The 26,614-nt window shown below is 45.6% G+C and overlaps 1 protein-coding gene across 1 annotated transcript in view; it reads left to right on the plus strand.

Annotated features, from left to right (window-relative positions):
- CPM (carboxypeptidase M) overlaps positions 1-26,614 on the plus strand; it is a gene marked incomplete at its 3' end in the record, with an annotated part of 365,870 nt that overhangs the window by 185,268 nt on the left and 153,988 nt on the right. Inside the window, exon 3 of the mRNA XM_086948840.1 lies at positions 18,215-18,312. Coding sequence (XP_086804966.1) covers positions 18,215-18,312 — 98 coding nt within the window. The remainder of the gene's footprint in view (positions 1-18,214; positions 18,313-26,614) is intronic.

Below are 26,614 nucleotides of genomic sequence, written 5' to 3' on the forward strand. Positions count from 1 at the left end.
GCCATTACGTTTACCACCCCCAGGAGAATAATAAACATCACCCACCCAACTTCTCTTCAATTTGACAGATTCTTCAGCAGATAAATGGGTTTCTTGTAAAAAAGCAATGTCCACATTCAAACGTGAAAGATGAGATAAAATTCTTTGTCGCTTGATAGGGGAGTTGACGCCTTTAACATTCCATGTAATTACCTTCAGAGACATATAATATCAGAGAGGAGGAAGAAGACAGAGGAAGAAAAGGAGGTGCGAAGAGGACCCAGAGTAGTAAAAAAGCCAAGGAGAATAAAAAAGTCGGTGAAAGTCAGTGCAGTATAACATTGAGTAAAGGGATGAGGAAAGAGGAAAGAGGATGAGGAAAAGGAAGATAGAAGCGAACAATGTGGAAAAGATGAGAAGGTAGTCCAAGAAATAGTTAGAATGACAGGAAGAAGACGGTAATAGAAGAGTATTCGAAAGGCAGGAGAGAGAGACACCTGTGAAACAAAGGAAATTGGGAAACTGAAAAGTGAAAAAGATACAAGAAGGAAAGTGAACAACCGGGAGGAGAAGGAAAACATACTTACGAAGGGTAGAGATGGGGAGGGTTGATCACCAGGGGGAGGATACGCGAGGAAATGGATGAGGGGGGAGCGCCAGGCAGAGGAAGCAAGCGTCCAATGCAAGCGAACCAACAGGTCGGGGGAAAGACGCCATACGTATTGTAAAACCTGCAAGAGTAAGGGAGGAAAAACAAAAATGCATGAGAGGAATGAAAGAAGATGAGAACAAAACAATGATGAATGATAAAAAGGTGTGCGAAGAAGTAGTAGTAAGCAATACGAACTAACGAACAGGAATACAAGAAAAATGACGGAGAGTGAGGGGAAGAGCAGGAAAATTAGGGTCGCTGGAAACGCGACAAAAACAAACAGTAAAACATTCAACAGTGCATGATAAGCATGCATAGTAATTGAAACTTCAATGCTGCGTCACACAGGGATCATGACGTGATCATCCAACCGGGATGCATGAGAAATGGGGAGAAGAGCACAGAAATTGAAGTCGCTAGGAAACCCAGCAAAAGGAAACAAACAACAAAAGGAAACAAACAACAGCGCAATCTGCAACAAGTATAAAACATATAGGTTAATTAGAGCATCGAAGCTACATCATGCAGAAATCATGGAGGGAAAGCTGACGAAGAACTGGAGAAGTCCATGTCAGATGCTTGTGTTGCGTTCAAGAAGCTGCGGAGACGAACAGGATCCTCGTAAGTCGTTGTCTTGTTGTTGTAAGTCACTCGAAACAGACAAGGATGAAAGAGGCCGTATCTGCCTCCAATGGCACGAAGTTCTGGTCGCATGTCCAGGAAGGCCTTGCGGCGACTGGCTGTGGCCTTGGCGTAGTCCTGCGCGAAGAAGAGATTGGAGCCTGACCATTGGTGGTGATGCACGGGCCGCTGAGATGACTTTGAGTAGGTCAGTATATTCTAAAAAGTACATGATGACACCTCTTGGCCGTGAAGAGGGAGAGGGAGTAGAAGGTAGGCGACCTAGCCTATGTGCACGCTGAATGTTAAGCGTTGTACCTTCAGGTAGATGAAGGAGCTTGGGTAAAAATGATTTGAAAAAGGCAATGGGGTCAGTCCCTTCACAATTTTCCGCCAGGCCGTAGAGACGAAGGTTATTGCGTCTATTTCGGCTCTCCAATTCTTCGACTTGTTTCTGGAGAGAGGAAATCTGAGACTGCATGTGTGTCACCTTGGAGGATGACTCCTGAAGAGATGTGAGAGAATGTTCTACGGTAGTCACCCTAGCATCCATCTGAGACCAATTATCAGTAAGAACTTGCAATTTAGAATTAGTCTCTTCCATAAATGGCTTGAGGGCACGGATCTCTTCTAATAACAACTCCATGGAGACAGCCGATGTGGATCCAGTCGGTGATGGAGGGTCTTTTTTGGGGCGTTTCGTGGTCACTTTCCCTGGAGGTTGGGTAGGCCGTTCTGTGTTAGACTGTGACATCTGGGTAGCGAGCGCTTGGGAGGCCTCAAGGTGCGCCAGTGCTGAGAAGACTTTCGAGTTTTTGATAAAAATACGACGTGGAGTCTTAAGAGTTCGAGGAGCTGTCCTTCGTTCCATACAAGAGAGATGGTGTTTGAAAGGAAGAAAGTCCAGTAGGAGTCAGTGCGCACCCGTGGATGTCTCAGAGTCTGGTCAGGAACACTTAAGTGAGGCAAGGTACACAAGCTCCAGAAAATGAAAAGAGAGAGGAGGAGCGGCTGTTTGTTTGAAGTAGGAGAGCCCAAGAGTCAGAAGATATTTAGAGCAGCCTTCATGTAGTTAACTGTAGGAAGCGACCCACGAATGAGTAAGGCAAAAAAAAAAAAAATCAACATAACAATGAAATGCTGATATTTGGCACAGTATATGACATAATAAGCTCCTCAGGCGAGGAGCAATGTGTAATAAAGCTGCACACGTAGAGGCAAACGCGCCAGCTTATTGTAGGGGAATGCCACCCATTGCAAGTGAATATATGCAGAGAAGCGCAATAGGTTAGAGTGCTGACATTAGAGAATATGCAGAGGCTGCGCTTACATGTAGGTTGCGTGAGGAGGCTGAGTTGCGCAAAATGGCCGCCGATGTGATGATATAGCAGAATGCGAGGAAAATTCACGAAAAAGCAGCTTTCCCCAGAGACATTCAGCAAGGTTGCTAACCTGAAGACAGAAGTTTATCAGGAGCAGTCGGCGTGAAGGGAGGCTCCTCGTTGGACAGGCATGTCCTGTGAACGGATGCTCCGTAGCGTGTGCTGAGGTGATTCAAGATGGCGGTCGCGGCTATCAGGGAGCCGCGTCCGCCGAGAAGTCGAAGATAGCGGGCGTTCCGCCGCTTGGGTGCTGCCGCATTTAGAAGCCCGGTGCTGTCTCCGGTGTCCGATTAAGGAATGTGGCGTTTGCAGGCGTCGGGAGTCGGAAGAAGGTAGCGAAGTCCCTCGACGACCTGGAGCGCTCACATGAGAGCCGCCGTCCTCGTCGGGCGCAAGCCACGCCCCCCTTTATTCTTAACTCTTCTTTAGTTGAGTGAAGGGAAGAAGATATGTTGTATTCTCATTTAACTTATGTTGTGCTTTCACTTTAAAACTTGTGTTCTTTTCGGATCTTTCATTGTAGGGATGTTCCATGTTCTGGCTTCACTGGGCAGGTGCCTGCTAGCCTGGACAGTGACACCAACTTATCTCTGTTCTACTTAATAAATATTATATCATTTATTATAATCCTTTGTGGACATCGTATCTTCCCCTACAACAGGTTCATTATTCTCGAGACGAGACAACATTTAATATACTAAGCACCCATTATCCATTCAGAGGCTTATATGAGTTGACATCTGTATAAAGATCTACAAGATAGAGAAGAATGTGTGTCCAAAGAGCTATCAAGTGCTGCAGATCTGATTCAATCTGAGGCACCCTTTCAGCTAGAGCTTCCGGGGTTGAAGTGGTAAAGAAAAGTACCAGTGAATTAAAGGGCGTGTCTGCTTGCCATAGGGGACAAGGTAAATTGATTCAAGTAGTTTGCGAGTAAGCAGTCAAGTGGCTCTGAGCGAGTTGAACATTTTTACCAGCAACTTGTGGCTGTGTTCTAGATTTTGGTTTAAAAGCCCTTCCCCTGTTGGGAAGTTTTGCTAATTTGCTCTTTTTCCTAAATTTTATGGGGGTTAACTCTGGTTCATCTGTTTTCATATCATTATTGTATGTTCTTTTCCTCTTGTGTAAGAATTTGGGGTACAGAGGAGGCTGCTATTGATTCCAGCCCGTAGCTTGAATAGTTGAACTAAGCTCCGCATTCACCATACTGGCTGCAGGCTCATGCTCACACTTAGTAAACATGGCTGGAATAATCAACATCTGTTTCCCCTTTCTGTTCTTGCATTTTTTCTTGAAACTCCTAATACGCATGTTGACTGCCGTTGGCGGTGCTTTCTTAGCTGTTATTGTTTCTTGTGTCCACGTTACTGCATACTTTACTTCTCCCCCCTCTGTTGCAGTGCTTGGGTTCTGGTTCTGCATGCCTATCATAGGTGATTGTGAAGGCCTATCATGTCTGCGGCTCCTTTGGGGATATGGCCAACGAAAGCACTGAAAAGACTTTAGCGGAAGAGTTATTTTGTCTGTTATGGTTGCAATATTAATTATGGACTTGAATTGAGTTAAAACTTGTAATATTGTAGCCAGTACTGTTGAAATATAAGCTGACCCTGCTAATGATTTTTCAAACAAAGAAAATATGGAACTCACTATTTTTTGCGGTGACTGCATAGCTTCTGGGCTGACAATGTCTCAATCTATCAGTCTGTATGATGCATTCATTGTAGGTCTCTGAGAAACTCAGTCTGCAGTGTCTAATTATGAGCTATCTATTTGCTTGACTTCTTCTCTTTTGGTTTTCAGAGCAGCCAAACCCTCAGCAGACTTACTAGTCTGAGGCTCAGATCTTAACACAAATGAGACATCTAGAAGGGTCTAATCGATTGGAGAGTTAGAGCTCACTAAGGGAAAGACTCCTGCGTACCTTAGGGGTGGGGTTATATGACAATAATTTATTCTGCGTATTTATGGATAGGTCCTCCTAGGCACTCTTGTTTTCTCTTAGCCTGTCATACGAGGTTCCCAAGCCTGCATCCGGGGTAGCTACTGTAAGCTCCTGGACAACCTGTGCAGTCTGTTCGTCCCTTGTTAAGTTGGAGTACTCACAGGATTTCTAAGCAGCGCTCAGAGGCTTTTGTGCTCTCATTGATCCTTGACCACTTGGCACATTAAGGGAAAATTGATTGGTAGTTAGGGTTGGTTGTTAGGGTGACCAGTATTGCTATGCCATTAGGATCTACTAGGACTTCAGATGAATATTTGTAAATCGCATTTGTTATAGAAGCTTTAGGTAAGGAGACCAACCGCGACCAACAGCCTTTTTTGAATCTTAAAGATCTTCTTGGTGCCAATACATAGGAGGGCAGCTTGTCAATTGTCATACCTCTGTATATTGGTAGTCAGTTTGTGATGCAATGAAATAAATCTATCTTAAACAGTGGCATGTATAGAGCAAAGCAAACAACTATTATTAATAGTGATTAAGGAAATTGAGCCAAAAGGCATATTAGGATTTGGAGTCCCAAACAGTCCAGAGGGGCGAAGAAAGAAAAACACAAAAGGACTTGGGGACTGGCTGTGCCACGTTTTCCACTTGCAATAATACAATACTCAAAAGTAATATATCAATACACATAATAATTAGTTGTAGGGCTGAAGAGCCACACCATGGCCAACCAAAAACCCTGGCTCCAGGGGAGGGACGAGCACGGTGGTATGATGGGTATCCTACAAAGCGAACAACCTTGAGCAAAGAGGCGAGTGTGGGTACAGATTCAGGCATGGCACCGGCACAAGTGCATTGATGCCATCAATAGTAGTAGGTATGAGAAGAGTAAGTGTGCAGCAAACTTGCAGTATGACGCCATGCTCTGCTTCTAATACAAGAAAAGGAGTGGAGGGATGCGATATGGATAGTGCAAATCTATGATGCTGTGATACTGCTGCAGCACTGTTCACTCTGTGCCATACCTATGTCAGCACAAGCACAGTCCTCTATGTACAAGGTGCGTTTTAGGAGTCTTACCACCTTTTGCCCCCAGAAGCTATTGAGAAACAAGGGGGGAATCATCTGGGTACAAGACTTTTGTTTGGCTATACGGTGGGTTCAACTCGACTCATAGTAGAGTCACAAGCCTCACCAGCACTACCTTCCTGTCAGCCACCTCACCTCCTCTTATGCAGCTCCTGCTTCTAGGCACTGCAGTGCACCCCTCACAACTCTGCAGCCGAAGCGCTGCAGGTCCCGAAGCACAGCGGCCACCAAGGGTAGGCAGAGCCGAAGATCACCCTAGATGTTGGTGTAATCAAATGTCAAGCAGAGCGAAAAGCTCTAGCTGCTCGCCTGAGGGGCAGAACAAACTAGAGTCTGGGCCCAAGACCTGATGTTGATGAAAAATGGAATAATGGTAAGTGGCCAAATCAGCCGGGTCAGGCGGTATGACACGCAAAGGGAGTGCAAGAGCGATAGATGTGGAGTGGGCCACCAGCTCGCCAGCTACCTCTGTGAATTCTTGCTGTGGGTGCAACTCACTGGGACGAGAAGCAAAAACCACTAGGCAGTGCTCTACCATAAAAACATTAAATGTATAAATATGTTCATTCATAAAGTACCTCATTGTAATATCATAGTGAGTCCATGGTAGTTCCGTTGTATTATTAGAAGTGATTTATATATTCTGTCTTTGGTTCCTGAAAATGGCATTTTGCATAATGCACTTTTGTTCCGCTGGAGCCTAATAACAACAATCTTATTTTTTTTTAAAAGGCAAAGAGAATAACAGGCGGTCTCTGAAAGTAGAGTTACGGTACATACTATGCAAACCAACTGTTGCCATTTCATGCCTCCATCTTTCTTTCCTTGGAAGCTCTCGATGTATCTTGGGATGTTGTCGGTTTTGTCCAGGTAATTGCCTGGCACAGAGCAGCAGAACCGTGCCTTGCTGCCTCTTGTTCCTCTGTGCTGATGTGGGAGGTTGGCAGGAGATCTGAGCTCCTCTACACTAACACCCCATGCCTCTTTGTCTCGTCCTGATTGTTTATGCTGATGATAATCTTCGAGAAACTCATTGTGTGTGGCTTTATCCCGACAAAAGTCCTGTTTTACATAATCACATTGAGGGCGCTGCCGCGGGCCAACACTCTTGTTTCGGCATGCGTTAGGAAGGAGCTAATGTTGAATGGAATAAACAAGGCCCATTTATCTCCCCTTTCTTCCAGTCTGCCCACTAGCAAAAACCAAAGTCTGCCATCGAGTCAGTACACAAGCTGTAGCTCAGTCACACAATGAGCATGTGCCACAATGAGAAGCTGCACACTTGAAATGATCCTGAAGGCAGACAGTACTCACTACGGGGGTCTTTTAGGATTTAGCCACAGGGAACTTTGCTATAAACCGCCTCAGCCAAATATCTCATTCCCAAGACCCATTTAGAGGTGGGAGACCCGCAGTCTGATTAGCCCATCCACCACAGATCTGCCACCTTTAAGGGCAGATTTACCAGTTTCTCACCAGCACAGGGCAGCAACCGCTAATGCTACGTTGCGTGAGAAGGAGAGCGCAGGAGAGTGCCATATTTACAGAAAAATAGCACTCTCCTCCGCTCTCTCTAACGCCGGCGCAGAAATGTGCGGCAGTGCACTATTGATACACCTTTGCACCATAGTGCAAGGGTGTCTCCGTAAGTCTAGCATAGGTTTTGTACTGGAAGGGTAGCCTTCCAGTACAAAATACTGTTCTTAGACTAACTTTAAATATTTACCCACTTTGTATGTGTGCTATGCTGTGAATAAAGGAGAAAAAAAAGCATGTCTCCTTCAAAGCGCCTATCTCAAATGGGCACTATTTTCTGGTGCTAAACCATGTCTACTCTTTTTAAAGTAAATAGAGTTTATCGTCAGAAACCTTGGATGGTTGCATGGGAACGCCCATGCACCCCCCATGGTACGCCTCCTTAGCACTAAGTAATGCAAAGCTTTTTATTACTTTCCATAATATTCTTTTGTGTCACTTTTGTCATGTAAACACAGAATTTCCTGTGTTCTAAAACACCCTAATTGTATAGATGTTTCTACATAACAAGAAAAATGCCAGATCTGCAAAGAGGTGGCTGGCAGTTGCCATTTCCGTTTTGTCGAAAGTGCTTCTGCCTGGTTGGTGGAAGCACTTCCAAGGTCCTGCTACCCGATTTTGATGGGAGACTCAAATTCCCGGTGTCCCTGACCAGTGGGTGCTGTGTCCCTGAGAGGGGTTAGCAGATCGAGTTCCTGCCCCCTCCCACCCCCGAAATCTGGCATGATTCGCACTCCGGTTCCGAGTATTTTCCCCGTCAGAGTGCTCTGTTAGAAGGGGTTCAACTGCTGTTCCTGAAGAAGCCAATTGTCCCTGTTCTGAGGTCAGAGTGGGGTAGAGGCACTTATTCGATTGTCTTTTTTGGCCCTAAAGGTTACAGGGGGTTTCTGAACTGTGATCAACCTCAGGCCCCTGAACAGGTTTGTCCGGGAGATCCCATTCAAGATGGAGACCCTGCAGCGTGTGATCCTGTTAATTCAAGCCGTCTGTGGGATGTCTACCTTGGTTCTTCAAGATGCGTATCTGCATTTGCCTGTAGCATTGGGGAACCAGAAGCTTCTGTGCTTCTCCCTGCATGGTCATCATTGTCAGTTTTGTGTCCCCCCTTTCAGTCTGCATTCCTCGCCCAGGGTATTTACCAAGGTGGGGGATCCCCTGGTGGCTCACCTGCACCTCCTGGGGGGTCTCTGTGTTTCTGTACCCGGACCACTGGCTGCTGCAGGCCCCATCTACTCTAGTGATGTCTTAACATCTGTCTTTGAATATACGTACGCTCGAGAGTCACAGCTTCCTCCTGAATTCTTCAAAGTGCCACCTTCAACCTGCCACCAGGAGGTCTTTTATAGGGGTGGACTTCGACTTTGTTCTGGGCAAAGTGTTCTTGCCTACCACCCGGATGCTGTCTTTGTTAGGGGTTCTGTCATCTCGTCCCTCAGGCCTGCTGCTTCGTTGGATGGAGGTGCGGGGCACATGGCGGCCTCGGTGTTCAAGGTGCATGGGCCAGGTTGCATCTTCATCCCTTGTTGTGACATCCTTACTGCTTTGTTCATTTTCCTGTTCGGGATTTGTCCTTGATGGCGCCGGTTTCTCCAGATGTGGTGCGCAACTTGCAGTAGTGGATGGACCTGTCCAACCTCTTCCGGTGCATGTGGTTGCATCCTGCACCACCTAACGTTCTGTCGACAGATCCCAGTGCCATGGGATGGTGGTGCGACTGGGTCGGTAGACCGTGCAGGCACGTTGGCTGGGGTCGGAAACCATGCACTCTTCCAACTGGAGGAACCTGTTGGCTGTGGAGAGAGACCTTTAGTACTTCAGGCATGTATGTTGGGTTGCAATGTCCTGTTGTGGTCCGACAATACTGTGACTTATGTGAATCATCAGGGCAGTACTCACAGTCATTCTTTGACTCTTGTGGCCTGTGCCATAGTGAGTTGGGCGGAGCTGCATCTCCAGGCCAATTCAGATCAACACGTCAGGGGCACTGACAATGTGGTGGCTAATGCCCTGAGTCACAGGTTTCCCTCCTCTCTGACGCTGTGTCTGTCTCCCAGGGTGTTCCTCTCATTTTGCCAGTGGTTCGGGACTCCCAGTTTGGACTTGTTTGCTTCTAGGACCAATGCTCTCCTGCCTTTCTTTTGTTCCCAGATTCCAGAGCAGGGAGCGTAGGGTGTGGAGGCCTTGTCTCTCATGTGGCCTCCTTGAATTCTGCATGCCTTCCCTCCTGTTTCCCTCATTCCTGCGTTCCTGTTAAAGATCCAGGGGGTGGGGGCACATGTGGTGGCTGTGTTCCCTCACTGGCCCGGAGGTCTTGGTTCCAGCTGTTGTTTAGTCTAGCGGTTGGTCCTCCTTGAATCTTGCTGCAGCATCCCTCTCCTCTGAGACCTTCCTTTCCTCCCCTGCTGCTCCCACTCACCTTAGCAGTCTAGAGGTTAAGCGGCTGTTGCTAGGTGGGTGGGGTCCACCTGACCACATTATTTCCATGATGCAGGGTTCACGTAGGAAGTCCACTTTGTCTTGTTATACTAAGCATTGATCTTCATTCGCCGGCTGGTGTTCTGTTCGTGGTCTGTCCTCTACTTCCTGTTATGTCTCTGAGGTTCTGCAGTTCTTTTTGGATGGGTTCCATAAGGGTTTTGCTCTGTCTATCCTGAAGGGCCAGTGGGTAGCTGTCAGAGCTTTCCGGGATTTAGCTTGTTTGTCTTCTGCGGATGGTCTGTTGGTGTCCTGTTTTTTCCGGAGCTTTTCTCTCTCTTCCCTGCTGTCTGGTCTTCGGTGCCTACCTGGGATCTCTCTTTGGTCCTACATGCTCTTCAGTTCTCTCCTTTTGAGCTTTTGTTGACTGTGGATGTCAAGTTCTTGTCTTATAAGGTGGCTTTCCTGGTGGCAATCACTTTGGCTCGGAGGATGGGGGAACTTTCTGCTTTGCGTTGTTCTGTCCCTTTTTTTAGATTTGTGGAGGATGCTGTGATTTTGCGTTTGGATCCTGGTTTTATTCTGAAAATGTCATACGTCTCAGGAGTTGGTGTTTCCTTCTTTCTACCCTTCACCTCTTCTCCTGAGGAACACTTGTTGCACTCTCTGGATGTGAAGCTTTGACTTCGTATGTGGACAGGTCTGCTGCCTTTCGTGCTTCTGACAGTTTTTGTGGGACTTTTGGTGTGCTGGCCCTGGGAAAGCTGCCCCTCAGCTGACCCTTGGTCAATGGATCAAGTCTGCTATTTCTTGAGCTTATCAAGGATCTTGTTTGCTGTGTCCTTCAGGGGTCTAGGCCTGGTCCAATTGGGTCTGGGCTTCCTGGGCCGCCTTTCACGGGGTGGCTTTCGATGAGCTCTGTTGTGCTGGGGCTTGGCCTCTTGCGTTTACAATTATTTGACATTGCAGATTGATTTGCTCTCTGGGTGACCTTTTGAATATTGGGTGTGGTGTTTTGCATACTGTGGAGCCTGCTGTTCCTCAATGAGTGGTTTTCATGCCATTAAAGTTCACTGTTGTGTGCTTCTCTTTCTGCTGGTGTGCCAAAGTCCTTCATGTTGGAGGGATCTGCTTTGGTATGCCTCGTGTTTTATTACTGGGTTGAGGACAAGGGGCAGAGAGGTAATGTCCTGATTACTGACTGGTAATCCTCATTACTCCTTTTTTTATAATCAATTGTAGAAACAAAACATATAAAGACAGCCATGAACTGCACAATACATCGAAGTCCATCATCAACAGACAGCAGGAGGCCTGATCCGAATATAAGGCCCTTAAACAAATTGTCTCATATGAGGAAGGTGAGCAACAATATAAGAGGAAAGCAAACATAAAATTCAAAACAGCAAGTTTAACCATTTGCACCACACCTTCTCAAACTTCTCAGGACAACCTCGGGCCACAAAGAGTGGCTCCTCTAGGACCGCGCACCAATCCACCCCTCGGCGCCATTTACGTACAGTGGGAGGCTTGGCTTGTCACCACCCCGCAGCGGGGAACAACCTTTACAAAGAAGGTTTTACAACGCGGTACTGTTACCACGCAACTTTTACAACGCAAGTCGTTACAACGACTTGCGCTGGGGGACGCTCCAGGATAGTAAATAGTTTAATTTACTATCCAACTCCTTCCCTACTATCCACAGGGACTGGAGTTGGAATAGCAAATTAAAATATTTACTATCCAGCACCCCTCAACGCAAGTCGTTGTAACGACTTGCGTTGTAAAAGTTGCGTAGTAACAGCATGCGTTGTAAAAGTACGCGTTGTAACGTCGTACATCCCCCCGCAGCAATATCTCGCTTGGCCACTGCCACTGTCGTGCCCAGGAAACGCTTGTCAGGTCGAGAGCCGCCCAAGCCGTCAAATACTCCTAGGAGGAGGCGTAAGGGATCATAGGGGACCTGTCACCCCAAAGTATGTGTGAGTTCTGACTCTATACCTGCCCAGAAGGAGGCAAGACCAGCACATTGGTAGACCATGTGGTAAAAATCAGCCAGCGCTTGGCCACAATGGGTACAGTCCGGGGAGGGGCGCAGACCTGCCCTGTGTAGGCGCACCAGGGTGAGATACGCCATGTGGAGGTAGTAAAGTTGAATAAGGCGTAGTTGAGAGGAGGTCGTTAGAGTTTTAGGAGCCATTAGGGCGTCTCGTCAGTCTGCCTCTTCCAGGGGACCCAGCCATCCCTCCCAGCGGGCTTGCAGCACCTCTAAGGTGGCAGGACCGTTATTCACTAGGGAACGATAGATCCGTGACACTCCCCCTCTACCCAGATTGCCCATCATGACCTTAGCTTCCAGCGGATTAAATTCGGGGAGAGAGGTATGTGGTGGAACATGTGTATTAATGGCGTGACGGAGTTGCAGATATTTATAAAATTGTGTAGGGAGAAGGGAATGGCGCTGCTGCAGATCGGAGAAGGCCCAAATGTGATCACCAACCCAGACGTCCACAAGGAGTGTTATCCCGATCCAGTTCCATTGTTGAAACCCTCAGAGAGCCGATACCTCGTGTAGCCATATACCGTGCCAAAGAGGCGTGTGTTGAGTGAGTTTCTTGTCCCATTATGTGTATCGCAGGGCAGAGCACCAGGCCATTAGGACCGCTCTGGTGATGGGCGGGGTATTCTGCAGAATAGGGGTCCCGTACAGGTAAGCCTGATGCTGAGGGAAGTCCATAGTTCTGAGCTCGGTTCAGTAGGCCGAGTCAGACCAGCCCCCAGCGAACCAGTCATGGATAACAATAAGCCGGGTGGACAGGTAGTAGAGGTGGAGGTTGGTCATCCCCATACCATCATCAAAGGTAGGTATCCGACAGCGGGCCAGGGCCATACGTGGTCTTCCACTCCCCCACAGAAACTTGGTAATTACCACGTCAAACTCACGAAACCAGCTACCCGGAAGATGAAAAGTGATGTTTTGAAGAATGTATAAAAAGCAATCCTCATTACTCTTAATGCTACTCATCCTCAACACAGTCATCCTTGCCACCCAAACTCCCTGTGTCAGGCCTTTGTTGTGCTCGGTATGTCAGGAAATGCTTAGTTCTGGCTATAGTATTATAGCCCCTGGTAGGAGAGTGGGTGGAGTTAGCAAGCGTTTCCTGTTTTTTCTTCCTGTTAGTAAATATTACCTCATATTTTATGACTGGATCAAGGATGAGTAGGAGTAAGAGTAATGAGGATTACCGCTAAGTAATCAGGACACCATAGCTGATACTCTGAGGTTAGCTCTGTGATCTGCCCCACTTACATTTTCACGCTTAGATTTTTTCTCTGCTGACATCATATACGAGAGCGTTTTTAGTGGATAATAAGTGCCAAAATAATGCAAGAAAACTGGCCAGATAGAGCATAATAACAATGGCGAGAAGGTCAGAGTGATGGGATGTGTACAACGTCAAGGCAGATGAGCTCCACAGACTATTAAAATGTGTATAGCACACTGGGGTAGTTTCTCTAAGTGGAGTGTGAACCTATCTACAGTAGATGTTTTGCATCAGCGCCTTGACTTTTCTGAGATATGGCAAAATGTTTGGTTATTTTTTTACTGCTTCATTAAAGGAAATAGGCTTAGATTTATGAGGATTAGTCTTCTTCTCCACTTAGCCACATTTTTCACTTTCCTTTGTGGCTCCACCTTCTAGGATTTTTTATCAAACAACATTGGTCCCCAACATTGAGAAATGTCAGCAAAAAATAAAATATAGACGGAGTCAATCTATATTTTTAGAAAGGCATGTCCAGCCGGACAGTGGTCTTTCAGAGTTTTTACTCAGAATTCATGTATTCAAATCACATAACAATACCTTCCAACAATCAACCAGTGTGGACCACAAGCCTGTGTCCAGTACCAACAGAGCAGGTACAAAGGGTTGATATAGACAGCAAAGAAGGGCTTTGTAAGGCGAAATCAGGTTACTCTATTAACAATACAAATGTACAGAGTATTTCAACCATGCACTTGGCATCCAATAGTAATCAAAATTCGGTTACAGTGCATACAAAGTCGACGGCGTTTCGGACCCCTAGTAAATGTCAGGGTCCATCATCAGGACAGATACAATGAAAAGCCTTAAAGCAATTAAGCCTCAAAAAGCCTAAAGGGGGGAGAGAAGAAATTTTCACATTAAGTACAGGAATAGCGTTAACAAAGTAAAGAGCTTGATAGGGAACCAGTGACTTCAGTGTGACCAGTGAGCGCAGCACTAGTCAATCCTATCACGTGACCTACGGTGGTTGGTGCATAAATACTCTAAAATCAGGACCTAGTGAACAGCCATGATGCTGTGAGGAGGGCGGAGGTTAAGTAAACACGGTAGTGAATGTTGTGAGGCAACACGAAAGTGAGTGTGCCCAGTGAAGCGGACAAATGCGGTAGAGCCCGTCGTGACTCAAAGGGGGGAATATACCGTAATAAGTGAGTGACAGATGGTCTAAAACGGAATACGTGATGTTATACGTGGTAGTTGGTAAAGTGTCGGCGGCGGGAGTAAAATTGGCACACAAGCTTACCGGAGCGCCTCATGATGTAGAGGCTTATCCCTCGATAACGGAATAAATAAACGTTCACCCTGGACCGGCGAAGGAAGAGAATGAAAGCATTAACGCGGTCAGCGTATAGGGATTGGAAACAATTAACGCGGCCAGCGTGTGGGTGTATAACTTACCCCAATCGGGTGGCGGGAGCCGCGGAATAAAATGGAATCCGTCGGCAGCCAGGAACCTGGGAATAAGGAGGGAATTACTAAAGTGCATCAAAAAACGATCAGCACGGGGGGCGAGGGAGATGGGGATCCGCTTACCGGGTTAGTCGGTTGAAGGTTCAATTTCCTGGCGTGCTCAGAGCAGAATAGCTCAGCCGGCAATATAATAGCTTCTGATTGGTCCAAGGGGAGGGCATAAAAATAGATGACGGACTCCCATAGGCGCCATCTTGGGGCAGTGAGGGAGTGATGGTGTAAGTAGTGACGTGAAGGGACAGTGACATGCTTGAAAAGCATATTAATAGTGAGGTTAAAATACCTATTTACAGCAAAATTCAAACAGCCCGAGTTCTAAACAAGTGACAAACTTGACAGAAAGCATATAGACAGTGCAGTTAAAATGCATATTTACACCAGAATACACGTCTGACTGCAGGGAGCACCTAGTTCTAAATAAGAGCAGTCCATTCATCTTGAAGGTTGAGTCCAGAGTTAAGACTGTCAGTCTTCAAAATCCATTTAAGTTCCTCTCTGTTCAAGAGGCGAGTGAGATCACCGCCCCTGGGTGGAATGATGATTTGTGAGATAACAGTCCAGCGGATATCATTCTCCGAGTGTCCTTTCTCCAAAAAATGTTCAACCAAAGGGGCGTTGGGTGTTTTACACCTGATGCGGCTACGATGTTGAGAGATCCTCAGCTTGACCTTCTGCTTAGTTTGGCCCACGTATATCAGGTTACAAGGGCAGAAAATGGCATACACAATGTTCTGACTATTACAGTTGGTAAATGTTTTATGTGCACTTCTTACATTGTTAAACACAAATTCCTTGCCATCAATAGAAAAATCACACACAACGCACGAACCACACCGAGAGTGCCCAAGGAGTGGGGGTAATTGCCAGTGATCATTAAGAGTTACATTTCTAGTAGATGGTAATGCTGCCCTCACCAATTGGTCCTTAAGATTTTTATTCTTCTTAAAGGCAAACAGGGGGGTGTCCCAATTAAGTACCCCTGAGTTTAAAATGTGCCAGTTCTTTTTTACACATTTTTTAACCTGGTTGGAAACTGGGGAGTAGGTAGTAACACATACCAATTTTTCAGTTGGTTGCTTGGGTTTAGGCTCAAGGAGGGTTTCGCGTAGACAGTACCAGGCTCTTTTCATAGCGTTCTTAATTAGGCGACGTGGGTACCCCCTGAACTGGAGTTTCCCTGATAGTATGTTGGCCTCACAGAAATAATCTTCCTTTTTATAGCAATTCCTTCTCAGTCTCAAGAACTGAGAGTATGGTAAACTGTCCCTCAGGGCCCTGGGGTGACAACTGTCATAACGTAGCAATGTGTTCCTCTCCGTAGACTTGCGGAAAAGGGAAGTGTACAAAATGCCCTCTTGGTGTTGAATATTTAGGTCAAGAAAGGAGATACTATTTTTGTTGTGAGTAATAGTAAAGGTAAGTCCATTGCAATTGTGGTTCAGCCAGTGCAAAAGACCATCGAGTTCAGAGATAGTACCACCCCAGATTAAAAAGATATCGTCTATATATCTCTTCCATTTCTTCAATCCCTGGTGAAAGGGGTTTGTGGGGGACAAAAACAGCCCCCATAGATGTAGAGTAAGAGTAATGAGGATTACCGCTAAGTAATCAGGACACCATAGCTGATACTCTGAGGTTAGCTCTGTGATCTGCCCCACTTACATTTTCACGCTTAGATTTTTTCTCTGCTGACATCATATACGAGAGCGTTTTTAGTGGATAATAAGTGCCAAAATAATGCAAGAAAACTGGCCAGATAGAGCATAATAACAATGGCGAGAAGGTCAGAGTGATGGGATGTGTACAACGTCAAGGCAGATGAGCTCCACAGACTATTAAAATGTGTATAGCACACTGGGGTAGTTTCTCTAAGTGGAGTGTGAACCTATCTACAGTAGATGTACAGTAGATGTTTTGCATCAGCGCCTTGACTTTTCTGAGATATGGCAAAATGTTTGGTTATTTTTTTACTGCTTCATTAAAGGAAATAGGCTTAGATTTATGAGGATTAGTCTTCTTCTCCACTTAGCCACATTTTTCACTTTCCTTTGTGGCTCCACCTTCTAGGAAGCAATATTATTTATAAACTCTTAAACCCAATGGTTTCAATGATTCCTAGCAGAAATACCATATCAGGCCCTGGGAAATCCCGCACCCCCACCACAGGGGTGGAGTAAAAAAATCCATATTTGTACATGAATGCCATTGTCGAAGATTAGTAGAAAATCAGTCATTGGAAATCCAGCCAAAAACTTCAGCAGCTCTTTTACAACTAAAGGACAAGTGTTTACTCCACTTCTGGCAGAATTACGGTACCACATATTTTTGAACATTTTTTCAATTTCACTCGCCTCTCAGCCAAGTTCTTTGAGTTTTATTTGAACTGACTTGACCGGTATCACACCGGGGTTGTGCTACACAAAGTGCCCTGAGGCACAATAGGCATGCGCATGTGTTTTTGATGTCACTGGGGCATTTTGGTGTTACAGAGGAGGTACAGACTCTTGTGAAGCACCTCCACTAGTATAGATCGCACAAGTGAACGTTTTGCACCTTCATGATGCCAAGGAGAATGTAGCTTATCTGCATGAGGTTATGGCCCCTTGCAAATGAGGGAACACCTTTGCCATGCACCCATGCAGTATGAAAGAGGCAGGCCATTAAGAGGCGCACTGATTGTGCAAAACACGTGAGCTGGCACTCCAGACGGTGTCCCATTGGGAGGAGTTACGTAGGGTTCATAGAACCCCCAGGAAAGGGGGTGTATAGTCACATAGTTTATCCACCTGTGGTGAGAAACCATGCCCCCTCTGAAAAAGCAGAATGTTCCCCTTGCACTAAAAGGAAAACTAGCAGGTTCAGACTGCCACTCTGCCTTTCAGGCTTCGCTGTTCTAATGCACTGTCCCAAGCGCATATTATGGTTGTAACATTCCACACGGTTCCGGTTTGCAGCGGGCGCAACCACCCAGTGCAAACTCTGTCCTTTGAGCTATATTAATGTAATATGACCTCAGAGAGAAAGGACAGCTATGCTTAATTGTGTGCAATCATGGCTCAAATTAAATAGAGAAACAAATGCAAAATCCTGATGGGAGGCATACTTGCAATTTGTCTAACCAAAGACAATCGCTCAGTGTAGCATTCCAACCCACTGTTGTTTTAACAACCATGCCACCTCAGACTAGGGGCAGCTATGTTTAAAAAAGCCTTGGTTCTACTCCAAAAGGAACTGTACAGTCAGGACTGCCAAAACAGGATCTCTTTGAGCCAGGACACAAGCAACACAAGACTAGTTTCAGGCATAATTGGACATCTTCAAACGGGTGCATCTTTGTTCCCGTGGCACAGTGAGCAAGAAACCCATGTGGGGCCTACCCAAGCCACTTAGGGTGTTACACCAAGCACACAAAAGGTGATGGGAAGAATGCTTGTACTTTGTCTCGCCATTGGTAATCATTTAGGTAGCATTCCTACCCATTGTTTTTTTCCCACCATGCCACCTCAGATTAGACCCACCCACATGCAGATGAGTCTGGGCCTGCTCCAATAGGAACAGGACAGCTTTGTTCAAAGAAAAGATAACAGAGAGATCCACACAAACAAGAATGCATAATAATTAATATTAATTGTTGTTGTTGATATCTGCAACCTTGAATGCATGAACATGTTCTATTTTGAATATAATTATATTCTTCATTCATTAAACCAATCGTATTTCACATTTGTATAGTAGTCAATAACTGCAGCATTTTTCTAACAACATTTTTCTTCTTTTGTTTCCCTTTGGCTTGAAGGTAGAGACCTTTGGGTACTTGTATTGGGAAAATCTCCTTCTGCACACACAGTTGGAATACCCGAGTTTAAGTATGTTGCCAACATGCATGGAGATGAGGTAAGATATTTGTCTTCTCGAAAAGCATTTACACCCAGTATGGAAACAATGACAGATACAATGGTTTAGGGTTATTATTTTGATAATTGATGGCAAGTGATGAAGATGGAACAGTACTGGATGGTATAGAGATACCTAATGAACTACTAGGAGGAAGCTTTAGTAGCGTTGGGTTTTTTAACTGCTACTTTGGCCCCGATTCTCAGCCATCTGGTAATGCCGACTTAGATGAATATGGGGTTTTGCACCTGAATCAGCATTACAAGTTAGGAGCAAATTTCCCACCAATCCGGTGAAAGAAAGTGACCTCTTTTTGCATGGTTGCCCCCACTTTTTGCCAAACTACTGATTTACTTTAACTGAATGTGCCCTGGGTTCCTGCCAAACAGGTACCCGGGCCTATGTTCTTTCCCTAAAAGTGCTTTAAGACAAATCTCAATTGCCACTCTTTGGCCACAGGTCAGTCCCTTGTAAATGGTACCCTAGGTACCAAGGGCACCGTGGCCAGGAAAGGTCTCTAAGGGCTGTACATTTACACACACACTTCCATTGCAGGCTGCGTGTTTTGGTGCAGAACAAAGTGGAGAGTCGACATGGCCCATCCCTATGCGCCATGCCTACAACCCACTGCCCTGGCATAGGTCAACCACTCCTCTAGCTTGGTGCACTATACCAGTGGTGAGGGTACTGGTGCATGAGCACAGTGCACCAGTACCCTACTACAGTGTCTAAGTCAATTCTTAGACATTGAAAGTGCAGTAATGCCATTAAGAGTATTTGATACAGGGAATTTGCCATTACGAACTCCACAGCACCATAATGGCTTTACTGAAAACTGGGGAGTTTGGTATCAAACGTCTCAGCACACTAAACCCACACTGATGCCAGTGTGGGATTTAATGAAAAATGAACACAGAGGGCATCTTAGAGATGCTCCCTGAAAAATGACCTAACACTAGTGCCGTGGCTGAGTGGCTGCTTGCTAGCTGCCACCACCAGACATGTTTCTGAACCCCTGGGTCGAGAGCCTGCTGCTCTCAGGAGTCTGAAACCATGCACATTCTGGGATAAGGTGCCAAGCCTCCTCCCCCAGAATGGGCAGGGTACACAAAGGGGAAACTTCAAAGCCTTGCCACCTTTGTGAGCTACACCAGCCATTTGCTGCTTCCAGCAACTGGCCCCCACCGGTTCTGACCCCTACTTTGGGTGGGAGAATCGGCATTAAAACCAAGTGAGGAAGGGAGGTGTGCCCACCTTCACAATCACAAATTATTAATTGCTAGACTGTCTGAGCCTGGCATTCAAGAATCTGCCACGACTTTACTGACATCATATCTCTCGGAGAGATCCTTCCGAGTTGAATTAGGCGAAACCAGCTCTCAAACTTTCGATCTGCAATGGGGAGTGCCGCAGGGCTCGTCCTTGAGCCCTACGCTTTTTAATGTCTATGTGGCCCCTCTGGCCGCATTGATCACACAGTTTGGGTTCTCTGTAATATTCTATGCAGATGATAAGCAAGTGGTCGTATCAATAACCAACAATGAGGATGAGATTGCCGACCGTTTTAAGAACTGCATGTCCCATGTCAACACCTGGATGCAATCAACTGTTTAAAACTCAGTTTTTGAGAGCCAATCCTCCGGTCTGGTCTCCAAAATGGTGGCCTACAGAGCTGGGTGAGTGCCCAACACCTGTTTCAAAGGCAAAAAATAAAGGGGTGACCTTTGATTGTCGGCTGACCTTTGACAGCCAGATCAGCTGTCTTACCGCCAGTTTCTGGGCCATCCTAAAAATGATTAGAAAGACCCGTTCCTTCATTCCCCCTGAGGCTCTTAAAACTTTGGTGACTGCCCTCGCCATTTCTAGACTAGATTATGGAAATGCCCTTTACGTGGGGATTCAAACACAATATCTGAAAAAGCTCCAACATCTGCAGAACACAGCAAAAAGACTGATTTTGGACATTACTAAACACAAATCAGTATCCCTGCAGCTAGGAGCTCTGCACTGGCTGCCGGTTAGGAAAAGAATAATCTTTAAGTCACTGTGCATCACGTTTAAGGCGCTCCAAAAAAGGGGCCCTTCTTACTTGCGTCACGGATTAAACACTATGTGCCGTCTAGGAACCTTAGATGTGCACAACTAAATCTGCTGAAATTCCCCAGGTTCAAGCAGGCACGATGGGGAGGAAGGAGCTTCTTGCTAAGATCTGCAAAATTTGGGAATCTTCTTCCACTAACAATTAAAAACAGCCGGAATCTCAAATCATTTAGGAAATCACTAAAAACATGGCTAATCCTAGCAGACCTTTAATTTTACTTCTGCACACCCCACCCTTGCACGCCCCTCTGAGTTTTTCAGCGCCAAGACGCCTCCGGGCATTCGTTGTGCATTAGAAAGCTAAAAATCAAATCAAATCAAATCAAACCTTTGCCAACCCCACACCTCAGGTGGGAGAATGGAGGCGAAGCACAACTCTCAGTCCCCGCCATCTTGCATATGGGGTACCCAACCAAAAAGAGAGTGGCATATGCCCCCTTCCTACTGGAGGGAGGCATAATAGTTGGTGTACCCACCCCAAGGAAGGGACCCATTGGTCCAAACCTTTACTTACCAGTAACGCCCCTAAATCTAGTATTTAGGTGCCACCCTGAACCTTGCCTCCTCAGACAAGCACCAACCAGAAGAAAAGAAGAAGAAGGACTGAAGAAGCCGTCCTGAAACTAAGAAGAGGAGGACGCCCACTAACTTGGCTAAGCCCTACTGGCCTATCCCCACCTTGAACCTGCTCCAGCAAAATCAGAGTGTGTCCTGCAGCCAGCAACCTCAAGAACGCGAAGGACCTGCCCTGTCTTCCAAACCCAAGACTGTCTCCTGTGAGCACCGGATTGCCTCACCAACAGACTCTAGGCCCCAGCCAAAACCCGTGTTTGCACCCGATGCCTATGGCCTTCGTTCAAGTGGCCCAACACCACGAGGAGGTCTCCACAGCGATCCTGACCTGAGATCTGGTGTACTCTCTGACCTGCATCGACTGTCCAAACCCCCACCACTGCGACCCGAACTGGTAAGAAAATCCAACGCCTAAAGACACCCCTGCAAGACCCGACGTCCCACGGCCTTGGATGGCCCAACTGATGGTGTCCCAGCATCCCCAGGACTCCCAACTTACCTCTCCAATCAGTGGTCCCCTCCAGAAGATTTTCGGCCTGAGCCTACAGTCTTTGTTGCAACGGGAGAATCCCCATTGAAAACAACAGGACACCCGACGGCAAAACAGTACAGTGCACCAAGCCGCCCCTGCACCACTGCACGTACTTTGGATGCTAAACCGGATGCCCCTTTGCCCTGAGCCTAACACCATGAGCTTTGCTCTCACAACTTTGTGGCCTACTTGTGAGCAGCCAGCAACCGGAGGCCCCTATCCCCTATTGGATAACATTGGGCCTCAGCACTCTGCACCTGGTCATCCTAGTGCCGCTTAGGGAGTGCAGCCTTGACCCTGGGAGAACCCTAGTTCTAACCCCAGAATACCAACTCCAACAAATAAGTACTTACCTGCAGACCGTCAACTTCATCTTTCTCCATAGGAATACATTGACTGTTTTTCCTTGAACATTTTTGTGTGGAGTTGGTTTGTGTGGAACATTGAAAAACTGGATTTGTACTAGAAGTGATTTACTTACCTTTTGTCTAGAAGATATCTCAGTGTGATATCTAGGCATTTCACACTGATTAGCAAAAGTAATCTGAAAAGTAATCTAAAAAGTAACGTACATAGTAATCTGTAAAGTAACTGAATAGTAATTTCGAACTGTTGTCTTACCTGTAATTCTACCAATTGCATTTGAACCTGCATTCAACTGTAAATCATTGCATAAGATTTTGCAAAGTATGATTTCACTTTCCTGCACCAGGCTTGGCTTGGTTCTAAGAAATAAAATAAATAAATAATATTTTTGATACCTGCAAATTGGTCTGAGTTCAGTCTATGAGTGTGTGACATCATTTGCTGCCTGTGTACAACAAATGCTTAACACTACCCTCTGATAAAGCCTTACTGTACGCCCACACTACCACTACTAGAGAGTAAGGTGCTATCTACTTTTACCTCTGCCTACCTTTGGGGTTCCACTGGACTCTGTGCCCACTATTCCTCATTTTGGTACAGTATATACAGAGACAGCTTCCTATATCGGGCAGTTTGACCCTGCCCAATTTTCACCACATTTCTAGTTTCGGAACTCAGATTGGGGGGAAAAAATTGCTTCATCCCCATTCTGATCTGCAGAAATCGTAATAGTTAATACTGTGTAGAGGAAAACCAAACCGTATGTTATTGGTAGTTCCCCAGACGGTATTACCACATGCAAATATCAGCTAACTCAGAATGTTGGCGTTAATGGTTAGCAAAAAGTTACATTCCACTAAAAGCATGACAAAGTTAAAGTCCATTCCATTCTTTGATACCTATTGTTTGACCATAAATAATATTTCAGTAGAAGTGTTGGACCGTGGTGAAAATTCATGAACCCTACCTGTGCCATAAACTAATGGAGTCAATTATAAAGAAGGAGCAAATGTATTGTTAGATTTGACAACTTTTGGTGTGTTTTCCCCTGTCTCCTGTCCTGTTTTTGACTGAGTGCTTGACTTCTGGTTTCAGGACTCTTGGCACTTTACCACTCCTGACCAGTGCTAAAGTGCATGTGCTCTGTGTGTAAAATGTAATGGAATGTAGTTTCTCCATGATTTGCAAATTTGATTTACTAGTTAAGGCCATATGTATCAACATATTTCCCAATAGACACAGAATGGGCAAAACCCCTTGATACATCTGGCCCTTAGTCCCTAGTACAGTGCACTGTGCGTGCCCAGGGCCTATAAATCAAATGCTACTAGTGGGCCTGCAACACTGATTGTGCTACCCACAAGAGAATCCCTACAAACCTGTCGCAGGTCCAGGGGCGGCTCTAGGCTCATGGTGGCCCTGGGCAGGGAGCGTAGGTAGGAGGCCCCGGAAGAGGGGGTCCGTGCGGGGTGGAGCGCGGAGGCCAGTGAAGAGGGGGGGTCCAGGGTGTTTGGAAGTGGAACAGAGCCGAAGGCCGCCAAATCCCTTCCAGGGGCCGCCACGCAAATATGTATCCATCCTCAGAAGATTATTATATTAAGGATATATTTTGGCATGGTGGCCCCTGGGGTTTGGTGGCCCTGTGCAGGTGCACAGCTTGCACATGCCTAAGACCGCCCCTGGCAGGTCTGCCATGGCAGAGCCTGTGTGTGCAGTTTTAAACTGCCATTTACCTAAGGTAGGCCCTAGGTTACCCCATGGGCAGGGTGCAGTGTATTTAAAAGGTAGGACATGTACTTGGTGTATGACATGTCCTGGTAGTGAAAAACTGCAAAATTAGCTTTTCGCTACAGTAAGGCCTGTCTCTCCCGTAGGTTAGCATTGGATCTGCCTTGCAACATCTTACAAATGTATCTTCCAACTGGGAGCAGTTAGAAAATTGCAGTGTGGTTTCTCTGGACAATTAAAAAACATCTTTTAGTGAAGTTGGTTTTTAAGTTGCAGGTCTGAAAATGCCACTTTTAGAAAGTTGGTATTTTACTACTTAACCATTCTGTGCCTCTGCGTGTCCCCAAAATACATACCAATTTACTAGTTAGTCCCTAGTACAGTGCACTGTGCGTGCCCACGGCCTATAAATCAAATGCTACTAGTGGGCCTGCAACACTGATTGTGCTACCCACACGAGTAGCCCTACAAACCTGTCGCAGGTCAGCCACAGCAGAGCCTGCGTGTGCAATTTTAAACTACCATTTACCTAAGGTAGGCCCTATGTTACCCCATGGGCAGGGTGAAGTGCATTTAAAAGGTAGGACATGTACTTGGTGTATGACATGTCCTGGTAGTGAAACACTGCAAAATTTGCTTTTCGCTACAGTGAGGCCTGTCTCTCCCGTAGGTTAGCATTGGAGCTGCCTTGTAACATCTTACAAATGTATCTTCAAACTGGGAGTGGTTTCTCTGGACTCACAATATAAAAACATCCTTTAGTGAAGTTGTTTTTTAAGTTGCAGGTCTGAAAATGCCACTTTTAGAAAGTTGGTATTTTTTTACTTAACCATTCTGTGCCTCTGCCTGTCCCCAAAATACATACCTGGTTTGGATGACAGTTGGGCTTTGTGAATTTACTCTAGATAGTCACACACAAAGGGAGCGAAGGTGTTTCCTTTATGCTAATGGCCCATCACCAGGCTGATGAGCCTTCCTGAGCTAGAGTGGTGGGAGGAGCTCACCCTTGCACCTGAATAGTGCTGTGCCTGTACCCTCACAAGGAGCTGCATACCCCCTGTAGTGTGTCAGGAGATAGGACAAGGAAGGGCAGGGTATTGTATGCCACAAAGATCTTTCTACTTCAAAGGCTAAAATAGGGATGCGTACTGAACCTCTGACATCAAATACTGAGCGGGAATGCTCAACAACCCTGCGCCATCTTAGGGGCCCGACGCATCACCTGAATCCACGGCGCCTCATCTCTTCTGCGCCATGCATCATCTTTCATTTTCAGCTCATCAAAGGTACTGTACTCATCAAAGGTACTGTAAGGGGGGTCACGTGATTACTGTATCCAGCCCGCGTTTTATCGCAGTAAGAATGAACTTTTGGATTTTGTTGAGATCACGCGTGACCAGACAGCTGCAGTTGGGGCTATAGACTTCTAAGCACTGCAGTTTTGATTTAATCTTTAAAAAATCACATCTTGACTGGTGTATGTTGTACTTTTGTCATTTTGGCCTTGTTTTACTCAGATAAATATTTGCTAATTTTTCCAAACTGGTGTGGAGTACTTTTGTGGTGTTTTCACTGTGTTACTGTGTGCGTGTGCAAAAATACTTTACACATTGCCTCTTTAGTTTAGCCTGACTGCTCTGTGCCAAGCTACCAGAGGCTGAGCACAAGTAAACTTTTAGTGTGTACCACACTTACCCTGACTAGGATTGTGGGTCCCAACTTGGACAGGGTACATACCTCTGCCAACTAGAGATCATATATCTAACAGGTATGATTTATTATTAGGCGTGTTTTGGTTAGTATTCCCCGTCAGTGTGAGGCCAGAGAACCATATGTGTTGGGAAATGACTGGTACCGTCTTCACTATAAACCTTGTGCTCCCTGTTAGAGTTCCCCAAGGCTCATGTTTTTCCATCTGTTGATCGGCTACTTTACTAATCTTACCCTGCCATTTATGTTAATGAGGTGAACAGATATTCAGGGGGTTGTGTTAAGTAAATTGTACCCATTATTAGTATATCATTTTAAGGAGCATAGTCAAAATAAGATATATTTTGAGATAGTGCTCAGATGCATCATATTAAAATGTATTGTCCTTAATACTGTTTCTTTTCGGCTTCCCCGTCCATATTGCTGACTACATTTTCAAAGGTTAACATCATGCCCCCAACACGCACTCACTCATGCTTTTTGACTCAGTATGGATTTGGGAACCAAGCTCCATGCCCTTTTATGCCCCACATAATTCTACTGAAGATAAATTCTCTGCAGCTCTTCATAGAGTTACTTATCTACAGTCATCCTTGTATGATTTTATCCCATAGTTCTGCTAACTATGAACGCCCATTCAGTGGTTCACATTATTCCCTCATTCTGGATAGTTTTGCTTATCGTGTGCGTTTTCCCATTTCTACTCAACATAGGTATTCCCTTTTCCTATGTTGTTCATACATTTCCTACACTATTTTAATCACATTTCAGTATCTCATCAACTTTCCACAGCTCTGCACAACATGAATTTTCAAGAATTCTTGTTACCATGATAGATAGATAGATAGATAGATAGATAGATAGATAGATAGATAGATAGATAGATAGATAGATATGTTTATTTGCACAATTATTTAAAATCATTGCAATTCATACACAAAGGACATGAAAAGGCACTTTCCACTCTCAATTAAAAAGTTAATATTAAAAAAAAGGAAGAACTTCATAGCTAACACAGCGGAGGTTCATGGGGAACATCTACTGGTAAAATTGAGTTTATTTTAATCATGAATTTTACAAATCGGGCGGCCATCTGAGATGAGTCCCCCTTCATACACTCCTCTAGGGCTTCTTGGCATGTCCGCACATTGAGAATTTTCTAGATAGGACACAACCAAAAAATTCGAAAGGGGAGTAGGATTCTACAGATGCACAAAACATGTATTACATTTTCTTCACCATTGCAGCGAACACGACACTGAGAGGGCGGATCTGCCTTATACTTCCGTCCAT

The sequence above is a fragment of the Lissotriton vulgaris genome, unplaced genomic scaffold (assembly GCF_964263255.1).
Source record: "Lissotriton vulgaris unplaced genomic scaffold, aLisVul1.2 SCAFFOLD_1580, whole genome shotgun sequence".
Lineage (NCBI taxonomy): Eukaryota > Metazoa > Chordata > Amphibia > Caudata > Salamandridae > Lissotriton > Lissotriton vulgaris.